Source organism: Bradysia coprophila (genome assembly GCF_014529535.1).
Source record: "Bradysia coprophila strain Holo2 chromosome IV unlocalized genomic scaffold, BU_Bcop_v1 contig_81, whole genome shotgun sequence".
Lineage (NCBI taxonomy): Eukaryota > Metazoa > Arthropoda > Insecta > Diptera > Sciaridae > Bradysia > Bradysia coprophila.
This window is the reverse complement of record NW_023503375.1, coordinates 4,597,603-4,620,756: the sequence shown is the minus strand read 5'-3', so window position 1 is coordinate 4,620,756 and position 23,154 is coordinate 4,597,603. Positions and strand designations below refer to the sequence as shown.

Here is a 23,154-nt window from a genome sequence, read left to right as displayed (position 1 = left end):
AATGCTTGTTTTACAAAATGCGCCGAACTTTACATTATACAATCGGAAGAAAATTGGAGATTACAACAGAGCGGAGCGAGCGCCGCAATTTCGCTCGAATTTCCTATTTCTCTCAGAAGTGAACTCAACGTTTTTCATGTGTGCTTGGTGTGGTTATAACCGCTTTTCTACACGAAAACATCAATTCGCCGTACAGGCTTTAACATTTCAAATGTCTCACTGTCATTTTTTTCAAAGAATGTCATTGTGAATTCGCAATGACACAATGAAATTCTCAGAAAAATTTGACAGTGAGACATTTGAAATGTCGAAGACTGTACCATTTTTGAAAACATAAATCTCTCAGTGGATAAATGAATTGTGCGTGTTAAGCAGGTAAATAAGTGATATGCTGAAAGAGTAGATGAATATGAGACAGAATAAATGGAGAGAGTCGTCAACAAAACTCAATTTTCTCATGATCTTTGGATGGAGAAATAGGGTTGATCACACCGCACGTATGAAATAGTTATTTGTTACCTTAACAAAGGCTTCCGAAGTTTAAGCCGAGGTGAGAAAATGGTGAAAAATCCTTCACTTCGTTCTTTTTAACAAAGACATTTTGTTGTATCAGAGCACCATGACCGGAATTCGTCGTTAATTATTGTGGATGATACAGATGACTTGCTGTAAAATGTCTAAAAAGAAACGTTGATTTATCTCCATGAGAATAATGAGAATATTATCTAGCGACTAGTAACAAGCCGACAATTCTGATGAAGCATTTAAGATGCCCATCGTCTTTCTTTCAGCAAGCATTCCAATTTGAAAACACTCGATCATGAACTTGACTATAATAGAACGTTCTATTCATAGATTTGTCGTATTCGACTGGTTTGTTTGTTTTTTTTATTTTGGCAAAACACTCATCAATCGAAACAAGGAATCGAATAAATCAATGACTCGTAGTGAGATTTATAACGAACAGATCTATAATAGCAATTTGACTGCACGTTCTATACATCAAATTATTGAAAATATATTAGACCGTGAACCCGATGTCTTCCACGAATGAATACTTTTTACTAGGAAGAATAATTGAGCGGAAGACATACCTGACTTTTCATTTTTAGCTGCATTATGGGCTGGTCAAAAAGGAAAGCAAAGAGCCTTTTTTCCTGACTTGATGAACATCAGAATAGCCATTTACGTTACCTGATGTGGACGGTAGATCTGCGGCTATTTTGCGGATGAAATGAGGGTGACAAGCGAAAGTGTCCAAGATCTACCGTTCTCATAGAGTTCATCTGTTCACAAACAGATTCGTGTAAATTGCTGACAATAATCCCAGAAAAATCTCTAAGCTCCCTAATTTTTGGTCCTGCAGCTGCTGCAGTTTAGCATGAAAAATAGCAAGACGATCTATCTACTGAGGCTAGGTATTTGGTTAAGAAACGTTTTATATAAGGTAAGCACTTGAGTAGTTCGGGTAGGCCGCAATACAGAACAAAAGAACTGCTAAACATCGTATGTTCATTCTCCAAAATGAGTCCGATTATGCTTCATCAAGCTATGTAAGTAATGGTTTTATGAAACAGTAAAGCATTTCTTGTCAGAGTGGACAGCGGCTAAAGCCTCGGCTTGGGGTGTAGATGTCGTTGTAGACCTGAAATGGCCTCAGCCGATCATTAACTTTTAACTTTGTACTCAGCTGTTTGCTGAAACCGACAAAATATGATTACTCTAATTAATATCTAATGGATTGCTAAAAACACTAAAGCTCTACAACGTCATCTACACCCCAAGCCGAGGCTTTAGCCGACTTAAAAAAATAGTTCGGCTTTCCACTCTGTTTCTTGTTGCAACGAAAATGTCCCGAATTTCGTTTAGGTTATTCGAACATTTAAAATGTAATTTAGCTCATAAATAAGAGATAACATTGTCGCAATGACTGAAAAATGCTGCTTATTACAATTATAACCAAAAATTTATTATTTCTAAAATAAAAAAAAATCCTCCCCGGCGGGGAATCGAACCCCGGTCTCCCGCGTGACAGGCGGGGATACTTACCACTATACTACCGAGGACTTGTGTTTGTGCGAACTAAAGAGAACTAAAAATAACCGGCCATAAATAAACACTGTACGACTCGTATACAGTACAGTATGCAATGTAGTTTTCGTGTTGAAATGTTCTATAGAAAATGAAAACAAACAATTGTCATGAGTCATGATGTCTTGAAGCAGATTACTTTTACTTATAAAATACCAAAAAATGTAATTTTTCATTGGGCTCTCTCGATATCTGTTTTATTTCATTCGATCTGCGTTCTTGTCAACATTCGTACAATCATAATAACCCCTTCGTACGGCTGTAAATATCCAACATAGTTAGTGTATAGTTAGGTCTTTCTGTTATGTATACAACCAAACGATTTATTTGTGAACATTCATTGAGTTTGCTTGGACAGTATAGCTGAAATATATTGAAATATATTGAAAATGTATTTCATTTAAAAGCATAAAGCTTAAGAACTTGTAATAATTGAAAAAATTGCTTCTCGAATTAAATAATTACATTTAATAATCTCCAAAACAATAAAAAAAAAATCCTCCCCGGCGGGGAATCGAACCCCGGTCTCCCGCGTGACAGGCGGGGATACTTACCACTATACTACCGAGGACTTGTAAGTTGGTGAATTAAAGAGAGTTAAAAACAGCCGGCATCAATTACGAGTCGTTTATAGTGTGTTTTCTTCGTTTGTTTTTGTTCATTTCTTTTAACCTATGTGATTTATGCAGAATAACGCATGCGTGTGTTGTGTTTGAAATAACTAAAATGCGAACTGTGCAAATTTTACGTATGTAGTTGTACCTCTGTGTAGAAAGATATGTTTTCAGAGGATGCAAAAGGAACGTTACTTTTGAATAACAACAACTATTTCATTGAATAGTCAACTATCGCACCGAAGTCTATTGAGGAAATTGTTCCATTGTTTGTGTGGGACGTGTTGCCTTTTAGTGATTCTCACTTTTGAGCTGTGCGATTGTCTAGGAAATTATAGAGAAGTCCGCTATATGATCAAAGTTTCGTCAAGGACTGTACTCCATGTATGAACAAACATGAAAAATGAGAAATCAAACATAATGTGGCTTAGACCACATTCGACCGACTATTTTCTCACGGGATATTCCTCGTTTGGGTTTGATTAATTCAATGTTTAAAAAAAGAGGATTCCAGGTGAAATATTTGGGATCACATCGGGTCTGTGTTCTGTATAAGAAAGTTGAGAAAGAATAGGAAACAAAATATGGTTTTCGTGTTTCCTAATGCAATAATTTTGTTTGAAAGTAAATGAAATAATTCTGCGTCATTCATGGCATTTTACGTAAAATAAAAAAAAATATTCGACCGAGACAGGACTCGAACCTGCAATCTTCGGATTCGAAGTCCGACGCCTTATCCATTAGGCCACACGGTCGTGTATTTCGTCATACTGCGTACACATCGCTGGAATTTACCAATGGCATTGATTACATAAATCAAATTCTTTTTAACAACTTTAATTTGTGATAACCACCGTCATCGCCACTTTAATATTTTCTGAAATGTTGTTAGTCATACCCACTTGGTCATTGTCAAATTAAATTTTATTTTAAAAATGGCGGGAAATATAGAAAAATATGAGAGTGATTCTAGAAATCTCCATTAAATTTAGGATGTACTGCTGAGGGAAGCTCCACTTCTTTAGATTATATCGGATTAAATGTACTAAATTAACTAATTTCAACAAGCTTTGCACTACTTTCCCCATAAAATTCGTCCATAACTTCTTCGTTTGTACAAGTCATAATTAACTGCATTTACGCCAAACAATAACAAATTCCATGGGGCTGATAAACCGTTAATGATTGCAAATTCAATCAAGATTCGAAACTTGGTATGAAATTTTTTGTTGTTCTAGCACTTTTTTCTACAAATAAAAAAATGAAAAAAATAAAAAAAGATAATCGACCGTGACAGGACTCGAACCTGCAATCTTCGGATTCGAAGTCCGACGCCTTATCCATTAGGCCACACGGTCATGTTATGCCATTTCACATAATCGCTATGTGAAACCAAACGCACAAGAGAAAAATCGATAAAACGAAACGTTTGTATAGGTGCTCGGTTGTGTGAGTGCAACCGAATTTTACAATCAATGTACGAGTGGTGTGTGGTGTATTCACACCTACAGAACATCCATATAACAGTGTGTATAGTATAGTGTGTATAGAATATTGTTAGATGGAATGATTGTTGAGTTTGTTGAGTACTATTCGGATTGATGAGACACGAGAGTTTTCGTATATTTATTAAAACATTGCTTGGATTTACTAGATTGTTATGACCTACGTAATGAAATGATAATTACTTTCTAAATCGACGTGTTTGCATTAATTTACCTGCACCTAAACGACTCATTTCATTCGATTACAAATTGTAAACAGTTATTGGGGTGAAACTTACAGAATGTTTTCAAAACGCCGGCGTTATTTGTTGTATGCATTGCATTGTACATCTGCTTATTTCACTCTTGTTCCGTTTTTATTGTAAGTATTCAGAGCGTCAAGGTCTTCAATTTCGTAAACAATTCATTGTGTAGTATATGCGTCAATGGTGTAATGGTTAGCATAGTTGCCTTCCAAGCAGTTGATCCGAGTTCGATTCTCGGTTGACGCACATTTTTTGTAATTTTTTTTATTTTTTTATTTCTTTGATTGGGTTTTTACCACAACGAAAAATTAATGTGAATGTGTGTGGTACACGAAGGTACCTTGTGTGTGACTATATTATTTAATGATGTAATGGTAGGTATAGATGTGCTTTTAAACAGTTGATTCATGACGCACATTTCTACTTTCTTCATTTCTATGAATGGAATTTTTAAATAATGGTCGCGGCGTCGTTCACAGCGTCAATGGTGTAATGGTCAGCATAGTTGCCTTCCAAGCAGTTGATCCGAGTTCGATTCTCGGTTGACGCACATTTTTTTAAATTTCATTTTCCATTTCAATTTTTGAAAACTTCGTGATTTGGAGTATTAAACTGTTTTTAGCCCCGTACGAAGTACTCGAAGCAGACTGTAAAGGCGAATCATTTGCCAATGGTCATAGATGACAAAAAAAAAGAATCGTCCGTCTGCCCGTGAATCTCAACCGACTTTGAAATTTTTTTTCCCCTGAAAGGTTATCACAATTGTGGGTTTAATTTCAAAGATGGACATATATGGGTTAGTCCTTCTTGAGCTTGGCTAAGTGTTCAAAGGTCCTTTGAGTATATGTGGCAAAATAAACGCTATAAATGTAAATGAAACCGCAGACGTCAGGAGTTGTTGGAACCAATATAGGACAAAAATCATTAAAATAGGGTGAGTCGATCGCGAGCTTTTGCTTGTGCTTTGGAGTGAACGGCTGCTAGGCCCTAAGTGCTATTTGTATATAAATCGAGTAGATTGCGTTCGATTTTTCTAATTTTCGTTTTATTTGAAAGATAGGTGTTTTGGTGGGAAATTTTAAATCCACGTTGTTGGACTGAAACCGTTACTCCAGGGCACCAAGCGTTTTTTGCAGATAAGGGAACTTCGTAAATTTCATAAAAATTTCATGTTTAGAGGGTCGAGAACGGCACTACAGTTACGTACACAGTAGGATTACGGACACAGTAAGATTACGGACTCAGTAGGGTAGATGCACTAAAGTCACCTACGTAATAAATATACGGGTCGTACGAGGCTAAAGTCGCAGCGTCTGCTACCTCTCCTCTTGTTTTTATAAACACGAGGGGAATTGAATAGACAAAGCTAGAATGTTTGACCGCACCGCAAGGTCCAACACTTTCACAAGCAATACAACTAATTTTCAGCTTAGAAATACTAGAATCGAATTGGATTTGAAATGAAAATTTTTGATGTGCACGGGTGAGACACGAACGCACAACCTTGGTTAGAGCATCAGCCCGGCAAGTTGAAGGTTGTGAGTTCGTGTCTCACCCGTGCACATCAAAAATTTTTATTTCAAATCCAATTCGATTCTAGTATTTCTAAGCTGAAAATTAAAAGAATTCGTCGCGGAATATAGCGTTTCTCTAGAAAATACAGCTAATTATTAGATAGATAGACCAATCACACCGTTCGAGTATTATGGAATCTTGTTTTCATTCCTATTCTCTGTGCAGCTGAACATGAAACCGAAATTATTTTGAGAAATAATCTCTTCCGAAATAATGCATCCCCTAAACAAATTGAACAAGCTCCATTTTTCCAATAAATTTCGTATGTAAACGTTACCCCGACATTTTCACTCTATTTGCGATACTCGCAATCATCCATATATAGACACAGCTTCATCGTGTGTAGTTTATAATGCTATGTAAGCAACATTTTCTCGCTTTATCTTTCGCGACTACACTTGAATGGGCCACCAAATGCATTGTTCATTCGAACGTGAAACATTGAATTCAAGTAACCGCAATCACATCCGTTCATCTTTCCTTTTTACCTTTTTAACCGGCTGGTTTTATGTTTGGATGTGTATTTTATGTGTATATACATATTGGCTGGGATGATGTATAATCGGTGTGTGTATGGCTCATAAATTTTCAAGCAAAATTTATAAAAGTAAGTACTGAAAAGTGGAAAAGTTTTTCAATTAATTCGGGGCGATTCTCATTAAGTAGATTTTAGCAGTCCATTTCTGGCAAATTTTTGTTATTCAACCGAATGTATATAATACAGCTGCGGGAATGGGACAAGAAAATCACATTTAAGACCATATTTTCGTAATTTATTATAATTTCATCTTGAAGTGCGCTGGAGAATCTCCAGTGAAGCTGAATGTGAAAGGTATTTTATTTGTATGTGGTGATCCAGCTCCTCTTTCATCAGGAAGAATGTGTAGTAATCAAAGACTAGTCTTATACCGGAGCCAGATTTTAATTTTTATCTACCTAGGTGAAATAATAGCAGTGAAAAAGTGCTATTATTTCGCCATCGGTAGATAAAATAGCCTATTCACCTCTGTCCAAATGTTTATTTAGACACTTGGGGTTATAACATTCGCCTTCGGCTCATGCAACAACTCCCCAAGTGTCTAAACAAACATGTGGGCAGAGGTGAATAATCTACTATTATTTAGACTGTCACTGACTGAGGGCCTATTTTCGATAATTTAAATTATCGAAATAATCGAAAAATTATCAAAATTCTCCAAAAGTAAATTTAAGAATTTCGATAATTTTTGGAGAATTTAGAGAATTTTTCGATAATTTCGATAATTTAAATTATCGAAAATAGGCCCTCAGTCAGTGACAGTCAGTGACTGACTTAATTGTAACAAGCGAAGAACGTCCCTGTTGCATTTAGTACATTGGCCGAAGGGGAAACAACAATTGAATGTCGTGTCCCACCATTTGCATTCGCATGTCATTCGTCATTCGTTTGTATTCTCTGTCCATTCGCTCATATTTTCCTTCATTCGCTTTAATGACGAATGTAGCCTGTCCCACTATTCGCTCTTGTTGTTTCCCCTCGGCATTAGCTTTCACTTAGCGCTGTAACTTTGCTTTAAACTTTATACATTTCCACATTTCTTGACGAGACTTTCCTATGAAAAAGTAAATGAAAGAATTCTGCGTCATTCATGGCATTTTACGTAAAATAAAAAAAAAATATTCGACCGAGACAGGACTCGAACCTGCAATCTTCGGATTCGAAGTCCGACGCCTTATCCATTAGGCCACACGGTCGTGTATTTCGTCATACTGCGTACACATCGCTGGAATTTACCAATGGCATTGATTACATAAATCAAATTTTTTAACAACTTTAATTTGTGATAACCACCCATTGCCACTTTAATATTTTCTGAAATGTTGTTAGTCATACCCACTTGGTCATTGTTTAAAATTAAATTTTATTTTAAAAATGGCGGGAAATATAGAAAAATATGAGAGTGATTCTAGAAATCTCCATTAAATTTAGGATGTACTGCTGAGGGAAGCTCCACTTCTTTAGATTATATCGGATTAAATGTACTAAATTAACTAATTTCAACAAGCTTTGCACTACTTTCCCCATAAAATTCGTCCATAACTTCTTCGTTTGTACAAGTCATAATTAACTGCATTTACGCGTAGACTGTCACTGACTTAATTATAACAAGCAAAGAACATCCCTGTTGCATTTAGTCCATTTAGTGCACTAGCCGAAGGGGAAACAACAATTGAATATCGTGTCCCACCATTTGTATTCGCATGTCACTCGTTTGTATTCTCTGTGTCCATTCGCTCGTATTTCGAATCATTTGCTTCACTCATTGGCTCATGTTATCCGTTCATTCGCTCATATTTTCCTTCATTCACTCCAATGGTTTCCACATTTCTTGACGAGGCTTTCCTATGATAATTTTCTAAAATCGAGAATTTTTATCTCTTTCAAAAAGTATTTAAATTTTCATCGCTTAGGACGTGTGGTAACTCGTTAAAATGGTTTCGATGAGTTCTGGGAAATAGGATGAAATTTGAACATTTTACTTGAGTTGCAGCTTTGCATGAAGCCGTATAAAAAAAGATAAATTTCTTCAATTTTCAATTAAAAGTAGTCCAATTTCAACAAATGAAGGTTCTTTGGAAAGATCTCGACGAGCCCTAAGAAATAGAATAAATTTTGAAGAAATTTGAGTTTAGTTTAACAAGGTTGTCATCTGTTATCGACAACGACAGTGATAATAAACGACAAAGCTCTGACTAAAGAGGTCTTATATAGCGAATATCACGTTTGAAACAAATCAAGTAAAAGATTTCTGAAATCAATCTCTGAAAATCTTCGATCAAATGAAGTAATAGACCAGATAGTAAAACTGTTAATATGATTGTCGTCTGTGACAGGTTAAAAAGCCTCGTCAAGAAATGTGGAATGAAATGGATAGATCTTGAAACGAAGCTGAATCAAAAATAAGAAGAAATTTTAATTATTTCAAAAAGTTTCAGCGTTAAGTTAAGTGTTACAAAAATATCTGAAAATTGGATTTAGCGAGATGTATTTAGTCATAGGAATCTCAAGGACCGATGCGACAGTGCAATGTGAAAAGGAGCACTACAGACACGTTCATCTCCAGTAAACCTCAACTTCATATGATGTGACTGGGAGGCGGAGGATTTATAATAATATCACAAAAATCTTGAAATAGTGGTCTAACATGTAGTTATTTGGTCCATTCCCGCAGTTCCCCGAGCAGGGATATATTATGAAATAGAGAGAGGATTTCTATAAAACAAAAAACCCCGTCCATGATATGGGTTTTATTTTATGCGGAAAAGTCAGAAAATTATATATATTTGGTACATACGTATACGTAATGGTATACCAGGAATTAGATTAAATTAAATGTGCTCGCTCACTCATTCATTAATTTACATTATAATCACATTTTCGGAAGATAATTAGTAATTTAATAAAAAGAAATGCCTAGCGCACACAAACGCAGGATGAAAGGTAGTTTGTATAATCTCATGAACGAATATTATACGAAACACAAATTTAGTCTTTATGGTAAATATAACACATTTCGAGAGCAATTGTTTACCGTTCATTTATTCCCTTGTGTCCCGAAACGTTCTCTATCTTACATTATTGTACGGTGTACGATGCCTGTTTCAACGTATATTATACAACAATAATAGATTCATCATATGTTGAAGGCTGCTTTAATAGCACTCCTGCCAAACTATCCATCTTTGAAATCATTAATTATACAGATAAGTTCTTGGCGTCAGACCTATTTGCGGTAACTAATGGAAATTTCAAATTTTCTGTGCAAATTGATGGGAGGAAATGAAAACGAGATGTGAGGATATATAATGCGTTGATGGAATTAGACATTGTTCGAAAATATTCATTAAACACAGCTTAATATCAGCTTATCACACTTTATCTCTGACTGAACATAATACCCCCAATTTAATCTGCATTTAATCTGACGCACCGAAATGCTGCCGGGTTCTTGTACATTTATAATGGTGTCCATCATACAAATGACGAGCCGTGGAAGTATGTACGTACTGTTCTGGAGCAGATATGCCCCATACTGCCTTTGTAAGTAAATGTAAGGTCATGCCGATATCGATTCCGAAGAGGTCGTAAGGTCTAATAATGAATACCGTTTGATGTTCGTAATAGACGATGGTATTTATTATCGAATTGGACGCTAATATAATTACAAAATCTTTTACTTCATTTGTTTTGACAAAAATTTTGCTATATTTTGAACCACATTTGCCGAGCCCATGAGTTACATTATTTGCCGTTGTCGTTAACTGATGAAAGTTAATACCAAGCAGCCATGAAGATTGGGAGTTGGGTTAAAATGATCAAAATTAATCAACGAAGTGTGCGTCCAGTCTGGCCTCCAGAGAGGTAACTAATACGTTGCATTCTGTCAGATTTTCTTTGGCTGACTTTTTCTTAATCAGACATTTCAACTCAATTTCATCAATAAATGTACACACCAGAAATGGCCGATTCTTCAAAATCGGTCGATTAATAGGAACCCTCGGTTGACCTGTGGAGGCGCCACATTTTTTTCAGTACTGCATTCTTCGCGCTCTATTTTAACGTGAAATGTCACAGCAGTGAAGTCAGTTGACAAAATTTAAGGTACGATACATCACCTTTTGAATCCCATCAAAATTACCGGCCTTTGACTGAAACATTATTTTTGTTATTTTCGAACAATGGTACCAGGATATGGAAGATATCTGTGCTTGCCCCGTATCTCCTGGACAATACCTATCCAATGAACCCCCACACATGTATGTCCATAGCCTGTAGCGGCAGTGAATCTCTTACAAAAAACACCAATTTTCGACTTTTGGTGGAAGTTCCTCAGCCAATAAAAGAATATTAAAATTAAACGACTGCGGTTTTAAACTATTGGGGCCAAGGGCTATCTGGGCAAGTAACCAAAGTGTCGCCAATATAGCTCCAACGGAGCCTGGTCCACTTTCAAAAAAATCGCTCAATAGAACTTTACAAAAATCTATTACGTTTGAGCTTTAGTTTCGAAACATCATTTCGCTATCTTGAACACATTCATTATTATTCATGTTGAAGTATAATATGAAAATGTATGCTTTTGAATCCGTTTTTCAAATCGTTATGTCCTCCGCGATGACATTTGGCCATAACTGGCAGTTTATGTTCATTGGAAAATTGGTGTACGCACTCGTCTTCAGCTCGGGACACAACGTCCATCGAAGATAAACACATTTTCCCGTAGATACGTAATGTACTATTATCGTACGTTCGTTGTTGTAGTATCTAGAGCTTATGACTGATATTTGTAAATTTTAGCCATCTGTAAGTGAGACTATTGAAACACAGGTTAGACATGTTATGACAAAATTTTGCTTTTCTTAAGGATATGCGATGCTAAGTTATGCTAATTATGCTAAAAAATCCGGTTTCGATTAGGATTTGAACTCGTTTACTAACATTACGATCTCAGTTAGTCAGAGAAATGATAACAGATGGCGTTTCTGTCACCCTAGGCCATCTGTTATCATTTCTCTGCAAGTATTAAAAAGGCTTAGCTCAAAATATAATTTTTAATGTTTTAAGGCCCGTCATTAAGAAATGACAGGACAGTTTCCCGAAAATGTATGCAAAAATTTATCACAAAAATTCACCGAAAAAATTCAAAGAAGCTCACCTCTGATACTTTCCATTGTATTCGGGCATAGTCTCTTTAGGTCGCCAAGGCATATTTGAACACTAAAAACTTTTTACTCGATGCAAAAACAAAAAGTTTTTTTTTGTTTTGTCGCAACAAAAACACAGAAAATATTTCGACACAACTGTGACACTCCGCTACTATAAGTACTGGAATGAATGTTTGCTGTGTTCACTTTGGCGGTAAAATATCTTCATTCAAAAAAGTGTCGGACATATTATAAAAATCATGAAACAGTTGACAAAGGGTAGCGTATACATTTAATAATGCTCATCGACCATTTTTTTTAAAGGTTTACGAGAGCTCAGCGGACATTCTTTCAACGATGGGAGAGCATTTATTGAAAATTTAGCCGCTCGTAAGACTGCGCTGAGCGTAAATAACTGTTCGCTTCTCTTTAATAAGCTAAGAAGACTTCGCGAAGTCTAATTATGCCACCTCTTTGAATAAAAATATCGGCTGAGGTCGAATAATCCTCCGCTGAGCTCTAATAATTCTTCGCTGAGCTTTAACAAACCTCCGCTGAGCTCTAATAATTCTTCGCTGAGCTTTAACAAACCTCCGCTGAGCTCTAATAATTCTCCGCTAGGCTTCAGGAAGTGTCCGTTAGGCCTAAGGAAGTTTCAAGAAGGCTTAATGGAGCTAATCGGACACTCAGCGGAGATCTGCCAAAGCTAAGTGGAGTCTTATTAAATCATAGCAACAATTATTAGGTATCCGCTGATGCTTATTGAGTGTAGCTTCATTGCCTTACTACTACGTGCTAAGGTCTGACGGACTCTTACTGAAGCCTAGCGGAGAATTATTAGACCTCATTAGAGGTTTGTCAAAGCTCAGCGGAGAATTATTAGAGCTCAGCGGAGGTTTGTTAAAGCTCAGCGGACAATTATTCGACCTCAGCCGATATTTTTATTCAAAGAGTTGGCATAATTAGACTCAGCGAAGTCTTGTTAGCTTACTAAGGAAGTGGGAGAGGTTACAATTTTAATAAATGTCTACCATCGTTGAAGGGTCGGACACGTTTTTGAATAAAAATATTTTACCGCCGAAGTGAACACAGCAAACATTCATTCTAGTACTTATAATAGCGGAGTGTCACGATTGTGTCGAAATATTTTCTGTGTTTTTGTCGCGACAAAACAAAAAAAACTTTTTGTTTTTTCATCGAGTAAAAAGTGTTTTAGTGTTCAAATATGCCTTGGCGACCTAAAGAGACTATGTCCGAATACAATGGAAAGCATAAGAGGTGAGATTCTTTGAATTTTTTCGGTGAATTTTTGTGATAAAATTTTCCATACATTTTCGGGAAACTGTCCTGTCATTTCCCAATGACGGGCCTTAAAGGAAAATTCTCAGTAAGAACGTTTCAAAGATAAATCTTACTAAGATTATCCACCCTGATTATCTCAGTAGTAAAGTGCTAGACTAGAGTTATGGAGATCACCAAGGTGAACCGGCTCAAACATTGATCAAGTAAGTAATAGCACATTAGGTCCGTGGTTCCAAAGTTTTATTTTGACAAGTGTGGACGTTAATGCGCGACCCAAAGCAGAGAAGGAAGTGGACTCCTTAGCTCAGTGATTTTATCACAATTTCGATGTCAAAAGTATCCATTTTTTCCCTTTAAATACATACCATACTCATCCAACTAATTGTTTCATTCCCATTGATCTTCATCTAATGGTTGCACGTTACTGTATGTTGCACATATGTGTGTCCAAAAAGAATCTATGATTGTTCTCCCAAGTGACCGTAATTCTGCATAGATTGCAATGATTAATTAGGCTGTGTGTGTATGACATGCGGACAATTTGTAACATTATCGGCAATATTCCCGTATCACACAAAAGGATAATCGGTCATATTTGCACCGAATGCGGATTTGTAACAATGTTGCTAATAAACCGTGTCAAATGAGGCAAGGTGTGACGGTATATATATAATAATATGCCGGATTAAATAACAACCATCCACGATAATGGCAAACGTTTTTCACTTGCTGATATTTATTTGTACGAAAAAAGAATTATTGTTGCTGCTAGTTAGGATGCGAAGGAAGGATGAAATGAAGAGTGGGAAAGCTATAAATAAAAACGATGGAAGAAATATGTAATTAAACGTGATTATTGTTTAAGGATCAGAAATTATGGCTATCGATATGTATCGACAAGTATGAGATTGAAAATGTCGACGAGAAAAATAGAAGAAAATCAGGCTGTTGCTTGTAGTTATAACGTACCGTCTATAATATCCCCCCGAAGGGATTGTGATGATTTATGTGTCTGATACACGCCATTTGTAAAATTACATTAGATTTATTATAACGTCAAACATCCGAGAGAAGCAAAAAAAAAGCACACAACAAGGAACGGAGAGCATAATAGCACCTACTGATTCGCAATGTGCCTACAGAATAAATGGACGTGTGAAGAATCGAATGCTGGTTTTGGCAGTCAAGGATGTTAAGATGAAATGAGGCGTGAGTACACTGTTTATTTATGACCGGTTTGTAATAGAAAATCTCCTAGCTATCTATCTATTTAACGTTCGGTTCGTTTATAATATATATTTTGCTATAGATATGATGTATACTACTGCCACAGAGTTTTGTACATACTACAATTATACGTAGTGCATCCAGAGAGGGTTTGTATTATTCATTAAGTAGGTGAGTAGGTTGTCTTATATGTAGTGGCATCAAATCATATTAGGTCAATTGGTATCACTATCCCAAGCACTGTTTTGTCTGCATATCCCATACATATAATTTGCCTACTTTTTAAACATATTACGTTGTCACAGTCACCCCAAAATGTATGCTACCCAATTATTTGCATACATTCAGTAGTTTGTGATGCACATTCATCTGCATTTCTCGTTTCGCAATCTATTTAGTTTTAAATGTGTAAATACAATCCGAGGATAGAAGGAAGAGAGATAAACTTGATCGAGCTATTTGTGTATTGTATAGATGCACCATGAATATGTTAACCTGCACAATATTATTTTAATGTTTTGACATGGCACTGAAAATAAAATAGAATTGCGATTAGGGTGGATCGATGCGAATAGTCGACGGGGCGAACTATGTTTTTTTATTAAGCAGGAAATAGCCACTCCCTTTGATCTAAGTATTTTCCTTCTGAATCTTTTACTTCAGTGATTTTAACATTTGTTATATATAGCAATATAGAAAGGCGTTAGTTAGAGTCCATAGATGTGCGATTGATAAAGGATGAAGACTGGCGTTGTCGACAAATTGATTTCATCCCGAGATGTCAAGTTTTCAAATTTTTAAAAAATTCATTTACGAAGAAGTAAATTTTTCAAGTTTTCTGACATTTCCTCATTACCGACTCTTCCAAATTAACCTGTCACAGATGGCAAGCATATCAACAGTTTCACTATCTGTTCTATTACTTGTTCGAAGATTTTCAGAGATTTATTTCAAAAATCTTTTACTTCATTTGGTTTTAACATGCTTTTTGCTGTCGTTGTGGATAACAGATGAACGCCGTCTGTAACAGGTTAACAATTATTTGGATTTTCGCTGACAGTTGGTGGCGATTCTTGCGAATGTGGTCCAAGAAAGAAAGTTCGCCAGAGAAATGTTTTTCCTCATGTATGGTTGTTTTATGCCGAATTGGGGAAAAATGACTCGATTCATAAAATCTATTTTTTTTAAAGAAATGATAATTGGTGGCGTTGTTGCCCGTAATCTTATCAAAGGCTAAAAATTTGGGGAGGTCACGCAGATCTGAAGATTTTCCATATAAACAAAATTCACCACATCGTCACGGCGACGAGAATCGTCACATTAGGCGAATTTTTGTATGAAATCCGCCATTTTATCGTCAACTGGGGTGTGTCACCCACGGATTTGTATCTGCGTGACTTTCCCAAAGTTTACAGTCTTGGTCCAATCCATTAAAATAGGAGGAAATTTGATTTACCCTCACATCTAACGACTTTCTAGGAATTTAAATACCCGTAAATAGAACACGATTACATCGATCTCGATGTTGTTGCTAGCAATCTACTGAATTAGATAGCCTTTCCTAGGCCACAGGCGGGAATCATATCATCAATATTTTTTCATCAAATCTATTACTTCTTTTGATCAAAATATTTTCGAAAGATTATCCCATAATACTGTACTTCTTTTGGTTTACTACTCGTTTTGCTATATAAGACCATATTAGCCACAGTTCAACATTCCAATAGATACCATCTACGGCCGATATACTTTGGCACTTTCTGCTGTACATAAAATCTTTTTCACACAACTTAACGTTACGCCACCAGTCTAACAGCCATAATAACTTTCTCCAGGTGGCGTCACAATAAACATTTCCGGTCTGTATCTGTATGTACGGTCAAATGTTCAATTTAATTTACATAATGCAACGATTTAAAGTTTACAGAAATTTTTCTAGTCATAACAAGATAACAAAGCGATAACGACGAGCGACTGGGTGCTGCGGGAATTGGTCCACTTCGGAAATTTTGTATCTTTTGTATCCGACTATAATATGCTTGTCTGTCTGAGTCATTGAAAAATCTGCTCACAAAATGAAACGTAAATATTTCCAGACAACGTTCCTTTGTGTGGTCCCTTTACTTAAAATGGCTGTTAGCTAAAAATTTCGAATTTACAACACAATACTGAAATGGAAATTTCAAATTTTCAATCAAAATTATTTCCATCGCAACATTTTTTGATTGCATCGCTGCTGGTTACGTCTCAATTCAACATTTCTAAATTTCCAAATCGTTTGCGACCATAACGTATCCAGTCGAGACTACCACTTTATCACATAAACTCTATACAAACAAATTCATTCAAAATCAATCTAGTTACACATCAAATATCGCATTATACACGCGCACAAAGTATGCGCGTATGTTTTCATTGTAGTGTGTTCGTGGACAGTTTTGTGGGCATTTTTATGATTTGCTGTTCATGCCCACAAATTTCAAAATTGAATACGAGCTAAAGTATTTACCGTAGTACAACCGAACTGGGGAAGATCGATAGAGCTCAAGAGTCTTCCCCGATCTTCCCCATAATAACATTCATAATTATTGGTTTTATACATATTTGCACTATCTAAACATAGTCGTTCCCGTGATATATATCACGGGAACGATACCTTTTACTGAGTTCGTTCGCAATCAAAACCAATAATTATGAATGTTATTATGGGGAAGATCGGGGAAGACTCTTGAGCTCTATCGATCTTCCCCAGTTCGGTTGTACTACGGTAAATACTTTAGCTCGTATTCAATCTTGAAATTTGTGGGCATGAACAGCAAATCATAAAAATGCCCACAAAACTGTCCACGAACACACTACAATGAAAACATACGCGCATACTTTGTGCGCGTGTATAATGCGATATTTGATGTGTAACTAGATTGATTTTGAATGAATTTGTTTGTATAGAGTTTATGTGATAAAGTGGTAGTCTCGACTGGATACGTTATGGTCGCAAACGATTTGGAAATTTAGAAATGTTGAATTGAGACGTAACCAGCAGCGATGCAATCAAAAAATGTTGCGATGGAAATAATTTTGATTGAAAATTTGAAATTTCCATTTCAGTATTGTGTTGTAAATTCGAAATTTTTAGCTAACAGCCATTTTAAGTAAAGGGACCACACAAAGGAACGTTGTCTGGAAATATTTACGTTTCATTTTGTGAGCAGATTTTTCAATGACTCAGACAGACAAGCATATTATAGTCGGATACAAAAGATACAAAATTTCCGAAGTGGACCAATTCCCGCAGCACCCTGTACATTTGTATGTGCTTGCTCGCATGAAATTTGAAAGTGAAAAGTTTTGAAAATGTTTTATGATGGAAAATTTACGGCATTGAATATCAAGATTTCGAGAAAAGATTTATGGATTTGACCATTGAAAAATGTTCAATGAAAACGGAAATTTTCAATAAAAAAAGAGAAAAATTGTAATGGATTAGTCTAGGCAGAAACGTTTACAGGATTGTCGCCTGATTTACAAAGTTTTCTTTATTTTTTTATCTCTTTGTAAGTAAATTTCTATAAGAAAAGAGCCAAGTAAGTTTTGATAAATTATTAGTTTTGTGCACACATAAAAGCTTACATTCTTCATTGTATTACATATAAACGTCCGTACACAAAAAGCAACATCCATTGTGGTGACGAAAATCTAAATCCTTTGATTTCTAAACTAAACAAAAGCCGGTGAAATTTGTGGATATCCTGTGTTATTAACCTACACCAATCCAAAGCTACATTAATATCGAAGCTGGGAATCAAGATAAACTATTCGGTTGATTAGTTCCATTTAGATGAAGCATTTATTTAAATGTGAATGGGGTAAAGGCAATCATTTCATCTCTCTAAATACGAATTATGAGCTGTATTGTAACTGGATTTCATTGTTCATGCAAAGGCTATGTATAAGGCTTAACCAATCGCATTGACAAAATTTTGATGCAAATTCGGATGTGTATTCAGTAAGTGGATGATGTAAAATCTTTAGTGTCTCTATTCGTAGGCCCAACGACTAAACTGGATTACAAGAAGGATTTTGCATTTCGAAAAGTTTTCGACTGTGACCAACGCACTTCAAGCAAAGGTGCTATTAATGACAGCTGCCAAATAGAGTACTATTTTGTATGAAATTTTATCCACACTCTTTTTACAGTGTAAAATTTTGTATTGAGCACTGTCAAGTTTCAGTACCCTATTTAGAGTACCACTTTTGCTTGAAGTGCGTTGCTGTGACGGAAAAAGTTGCCAATGACATCTCAAAACAGACTTAACAAATGAAGTAGAGCATTTTGTGAAACGATGTAATACACTCCATAGTCAATTAGTTATAATGTTGATCAATATGCCTGCAGCCTGTGAAAGGTGCCAAAGCTCGACGACAAAAAGAGTTTAAATAAAATATCCGAAGCTGAACCAATTTTTGTATTGAAGAACTGTCAGTCTTCCCAGCATCCAGAATATTTCTTCAACGCACCGGATCATCTGTGACATCCCAAAACAGTCTATTGGTCGAGAAAAATAATTGAATTCAAGAAAAGTTGCACGCGAAAAAAGCAAATGCAAAGGATTCCAGTGTAATAGGAGTCAGGACAGACTTTTCTATCAAAAGCGTTTTGCTTATATCTGTAACGAATTAGCATTCCTCATAAATTACAACTCCACAAGACTTACGACTCCTTAAATCATCTAGACTAGTTTAGATTCTTCGAAGTAGCAGATCTTAGATTCAAGTCAGTGCCAGGGAAGGAAGAAGCGCTGCTTACATCGATTCATAATATTAATTTGTACACCGAGTGAGAAAAAAGTTGGAAATTTCATTTCGCTCTGGCTACAAGTAGAGATCAACGTATACCTTTTCACAACAATTTGAAGTCTTTGTTGGCGTCCGAAGATTCGCTGAGGTGAGAAAAATCTCGAGAAAAATGTCTATTTTGTGAAAATAGTAATTTGTTATCTTTATCCAGATGAATAAAAGTACACGTGGTCTTCAGCTCGAGGTGCTTTTACTCATCGGGAAACCCTCAAGTCATGAGAAATTTGCGTTTTGTTGAGGATTGGTTGAATGACATTTCTAGTGAAAAAGTGCAGCACTTTCTCTCTCGAGGAGAGAAAATAGAACTTTTTTCCATTGAACTGTCACTTAGCTTTCAGAAATATTTTTACAGAAATGGTGTAACGAGTTGCTGTTGCGTATAGAAAAACTGAACTCGAGCGAAATTGCTGCCCTGCCCTCGCTTTGTTCTGGACACATCGCTTTTATTGGAATTTCCTATTTTCTCCCCTCGGTAAACTTTAGTCTGTTCACTCAATCCACCTAACTACAATCGTCATGACGTGGCAATACAATTCACATATGTTCAGAGCGTCGTCACCATTTGCGTTATTATTAACTCAAGAGAAAATCGGCAATTAGCCACACGAGAAGGATCTAAATAATTCAGTTTGCTGTGCGGTTTAGAAGTGATCGTTGGTATAAAGAGAAAGAAACGAATATTCTGCATAAAATTAGGTGATAAATTAAGGTGAGACGTGACAAAGTGTTCTCTTTCATAAATTTCTTTTGTGAAAAATAATCAACCGATTTGTCATGCATTTAAATCGATGAATTTAATGAGTGTCGGTGGTCTACAGATTAGGGAAATATTATGTAGGAAGATGTTCTTGTTTTGAATGGGTCCTTGTACTCAATGATTAAAAAGTAACTTTGACAATGAAATTACATAATTCTCTGATAAGAGTTCGAGAGATCACAGAATAGTAGTGGTGACATTGAATTATACTCTACGAAAAGCACTTTTGATTTTGGGCAATGTTCCAAAGGTTTTTTTTATTCTTCTTGTGCATCAACTGAAAATAGAATGCAGTTCAAGTTAATATTCATAATCATTGAGTTAGATGGGTTGGATTATGCAATTTTTTTTTTAAATAAAATTTAAAGTTTTCGTTGATTCTAAAGAAGTAAAACTTTCGGGAATTTTGTAATTTTCGGACGGGAAATTGCGCATAAAGGAGAGATCTTTTTTGTATTTATACGAAAGAAATTTAATTTACTCACAAAGTTCATCTCTCGTCTTTAGTGAAATACCCTAACTACAAACGATGGAAATTACTTCTTGTTATTGAACTCTCCCTTAGTTCAACAAATTTACATCATTTGTCTTATATAGGTAGCATAACAGTTTACCGTCACTTTAGGCCAGTCTGGAAATTTTTCAGTAAAACTTGGTCACCAAATCATCGGTAAAGTAGGTCAAATCGTCGGTAAAGTGGACCAACTCGTTGAGATTAAAGTGGCTATCAATTGAGGTAATAAGCGGAAGTTACAATTGGTGTTTGACTTTGGGCTAATCATTAATCATAACACCTGGGACATAAATTTATCTATTTATTAACGTCTTGCCTCTACAGTGGATTTTTTCAGTTCTGAACATATTTTTTAGAGTTATAAAAGTCAGTTATTTCGGCGAAAAATTTGAAAGCGACTTAACGAATTCAAATTTTGCGCTAAAATGTCATAACTAAGAATCACTTAATTGACCAGGAACATCGATGACTTTTAGAACTATGATAAATCTAATGTTTAGTTTCCTCTTACCAAAAAAGTACTTCGTGTGAGAGACAAAATTGAATTTTTTGTTTGTTTGACAGCTCGCTCTCTCACGGAGTACTTTTTGTTGCGTGGAGTGGACACTTAAAATTGTGTTTTCTTGAGGTATAGTAGTTCCGTTAATTAAATTTCATTTTTTTTCAATGGCGCAAAGGCGACATCATGTTTAATTCTGTTTTGGAAGCCGCACGAAACTCATCGTTCAAAAGTCCCTTTACCACAGCCCATTGCGATGCGTCCAGTTCAAGCGACAACAAAGAACTCGTCGCTGGCCGAAACATCTCAGCAGCGGCAACACCCGAAGGAGGTTCGTTAGTCAAAGTTCCAACACCAAATTCCATTTTTCATTAAATCGACAACTTACAGATTCCTGTGAATTCGGTTCCAATAAATACTTTGCCCTATGCGCTCTTGGTGGAGTAATCTCATGCGGATCGACTCACACTATGGTCGTTCCCCTTGATCTGGTCAAGTGTCGTTTGCAAGTCGACGCTGCCAAATATAAGTCAGTCTTCAATGGATTCCGAGTCACCCTCCAAGAGGACGGCATTAAGGGATTGTCCAGAGGCTGGTCGCCAACATTCATCGGTTATTCCATGCAAGGTTTTTGCAAATTTGGATTCTACGAAGTGTTCAAAGTTTACTACGCTAACATGATTGGCGAGGAGAATGCCTACGTCTATCGTACATTGTTATATTTAGCTGCATCAGCCAGTGCTGAATTCTTTGCCGATATAGCTCTATCGCCAATGGAAGCTGCCAAAGTTAAAATTCAGACCACCCCTGGATTCGCAAACACTTTGCGTGAAGCATTGCCAAAAATGTCAGCAGCTGAAGGCATGTCTGCCTTCTACAAGGGTTTGGTTCCGTTGTGGATGAGACAAATTCCGTACACGATGATGAAATTCGCTTGCTTTGAAAAAACATTGGAATTACTTTACCAGTATGTCGTCGTTGTATCTGCTTAATTTGTTCGTTGTGTTTGACTTTCATGCGACTCTCTTTCCCTTTAGATACGTAGTTCCGAAGCCTCGTGCTGAATGCACAAAAGGTGAACAACTAGCTGTTACATTCGCTGCAGGTATTTCGATTTCTATTCCATTTGTAAGTCTGTAATGAAACGAATTTGTGAACAATTCTCGCAGGTTACATCGCTGGTGTTTTCTGTGCTATTGTTAGTCATCCAGGTAAACAAGTTTGTGGTCGTGATTAATTCTCCCGTCTAACAAAAATTATTTTTTTACTCCAGCTGATACTGTCGTATCCAAACTAAATCAAGCTAAGGGAGCTAGTGCCATGGATGTTGCCAAGAAACTTGGCTGGGCTGGTTCGTTTTGTTTTGTTTTTTTTTTCAAGGAGAATCCCCTAGTTACACAATTTAACTTTCAGGATTGTGGGCTGGTCTCATTCCCAGAATCGTCATGATCGGTACATTGACCGCTGCTCAATGGTTCATTTACGATGCCGTAAAAGTATTCTTCAGAATGCCACGTCCACCACCACCAGAAATGCCAGAATCGTTGAAAAAGAAGATGGGACTTGCCTAAATGGATGATCCATTCAGGTAAACACAAAGCCGAATTAACTAGAGAAAATTTAATTTAATTTTGTAAAGCGAAAAGTTCAACTTAGATAGGCAATCTCGATGTAAATTTTATCCTCAAGTAGACACATAAAGTAATTGTTAACACAGTCGCCTCTCTTTTTTGACTCCAAGCCCCTGCGAAACCTTAAAACTGCAACTAGTCGCTGAGAGTAGACGGCAATAAACGGCTTACGGAATACTAAAGACGAAGGGCAGATAATCGTGAAAAGTTCAGTAAATTTCGGGAATTTCTGTAAATAAAACAGTCCTATATCTGGCCCCACGTAGATTATTTTTACGATTTGCAAAAACATCAATGAAAACTTGGTACTGAATGGGATTGGATCATTATCTCTGATCTTCAGTCTCTAAAATTATCCTAAGCTTCAAGGAAATTAACCTGCCGCAGACGACAAGCATATTAACAGTTTTACTGTTCAAACTATTTACATATTATCGAAGATTTTCATAGATTGATTTCAGAAATCTTTTACTTCATTTGTTTTGAACATGCTTTTTGCTATGTAAGACCTCAATAGTCAGACCTTGTCGTTTATTATTGATGTCGTTGTCGATAACAGATGGCCGTCTGTAACAGATTAGGTAGGCTGGAAGAGCCGTGGGGATACCTGATTAGCCTTTTTTACACAGAGTCCACTGCGACCAAGACTGCA

The 23,154-nt window shown here is 36.2% G+C and overlaps 1 protein-coding gene and 7 non-coding genes across 8 annotated transcripts; 3 read left to right on the top strand and 5 right to left on the bottom strand.

Annotated features, from left to right (window-relative positions):
- Nucleotides 1–1,994: 1,994 nt before the first annotated feature.
- On the bottom strand, nt 1,995–2,066 carry Trnad-guc. The gene has a single exon. It is a non-coding gene; the product is annotated as a tRNA-Asp (tRNA).
- A 524-nt stretch (nt 2,067–2,590) lies between these two features.
- Nucleotides 2,591–2,662, bottom strand: Trnad-guc. The gene has a single exon. It is a non-coding gene; the product is annotated as a tRNA-Asp (tRNA).
- Nucleotides 2,663–3,387: 725 nt separating this feature from the next.
- On the bottom strand, nt 3,388–3,460 carry Trnar-ucg. The gene has a single exon. It is a non-coding gene; the product is annotated as a tRNA-Arg (tRNA).
- Nucleotides 3,461–3,990: 530 nt separating this feature from the next.
- Trnar-ucg lies at nt 3,991–4,063 on the bottom strand. The gene has a single exon. It is a non-coding gene; the product is annotated as a tRNA-Arg (tRNA).
- A 566-nt stretch (nt 4,064–4,629) lies between these two features.
- On the top strand, nt 4,630–4,701 carry Trnag-ucc. Its single transcript has one exon. It is a non-coding gene; the product is annotated as a tRNA-Gly (tRNA).
- A 232-nt stretch (nt 4,702–4,933) lies between these two features.
- Trnag-ucc lies at nt 4,934–5,005 on the top strand. Its single transcript has one exon. It is a non-coding gene; the product is annotated as a tRNA-Gly (tRNA).
- Nucleotides 5,006–7,691: 2,686 nt separating this feature from the next.
- Nucleotides 7,692–7,764, bottom strand: Trnar-ucg. Its single transcript has one exon. It is a non-coding gene; the product is annotated as a tRNA-Arg (tRNA).
- Nucleotides 7,765–19,652: 11,888 nt separating this feature from the next.
- LOC119072266 (phosphate carrier protein, mitochondrial) lies at nt 19,653–22,588 on the top strand. The gene is made up of 7 exons (XM_037177457.1): nt 19,653–19,810; nt 21,050–21,202; nt 21,262–21,838; nt 21,909–21,976; nt 22,041–22,082; nt 22,145–22,222; nt 22,285–22,588. Exons 2-7 carry the CDS (start codon nt 21,058–21,060, stop codon nt 22,440–22,442), a joined length of 1,068 nt encoding a protein of 355 aa, XP_037033352.1. The 5' UTR covers nt 19,653–19,810; nt 21,050–21,057; the 3' UTR covers nt 22,443–22,588.
- The last annotated feature ends 566 nt before the right edge of the window (nt 22,589–23,154 follow it).

Bases quoted from the DNA above. Each gene is read 5' to 3' on its own strand.
- LOC119072266 (XM_037177457.1), top strand. From the start codon at position 21,058: ATGTTTAATTCTGTTTTGGAAGCCGCACGAAACTCATCGTTCAAAAGT. The intron at 21,977-22,040 runs GTATTTCGATTT...CAATTCTCGCAG, and splicing joins AGCTGTTACATTCGCTGCAG to GTTACATCGCTGGTGTTTTC. The intron at 22,223-22,284 runs GTTCGTTTTGTT...TTTAACTTTCAG, and splicing joins CAAGAAACTTGGCTGGGCTG to GATTGTGGGCTGGTCTCATT.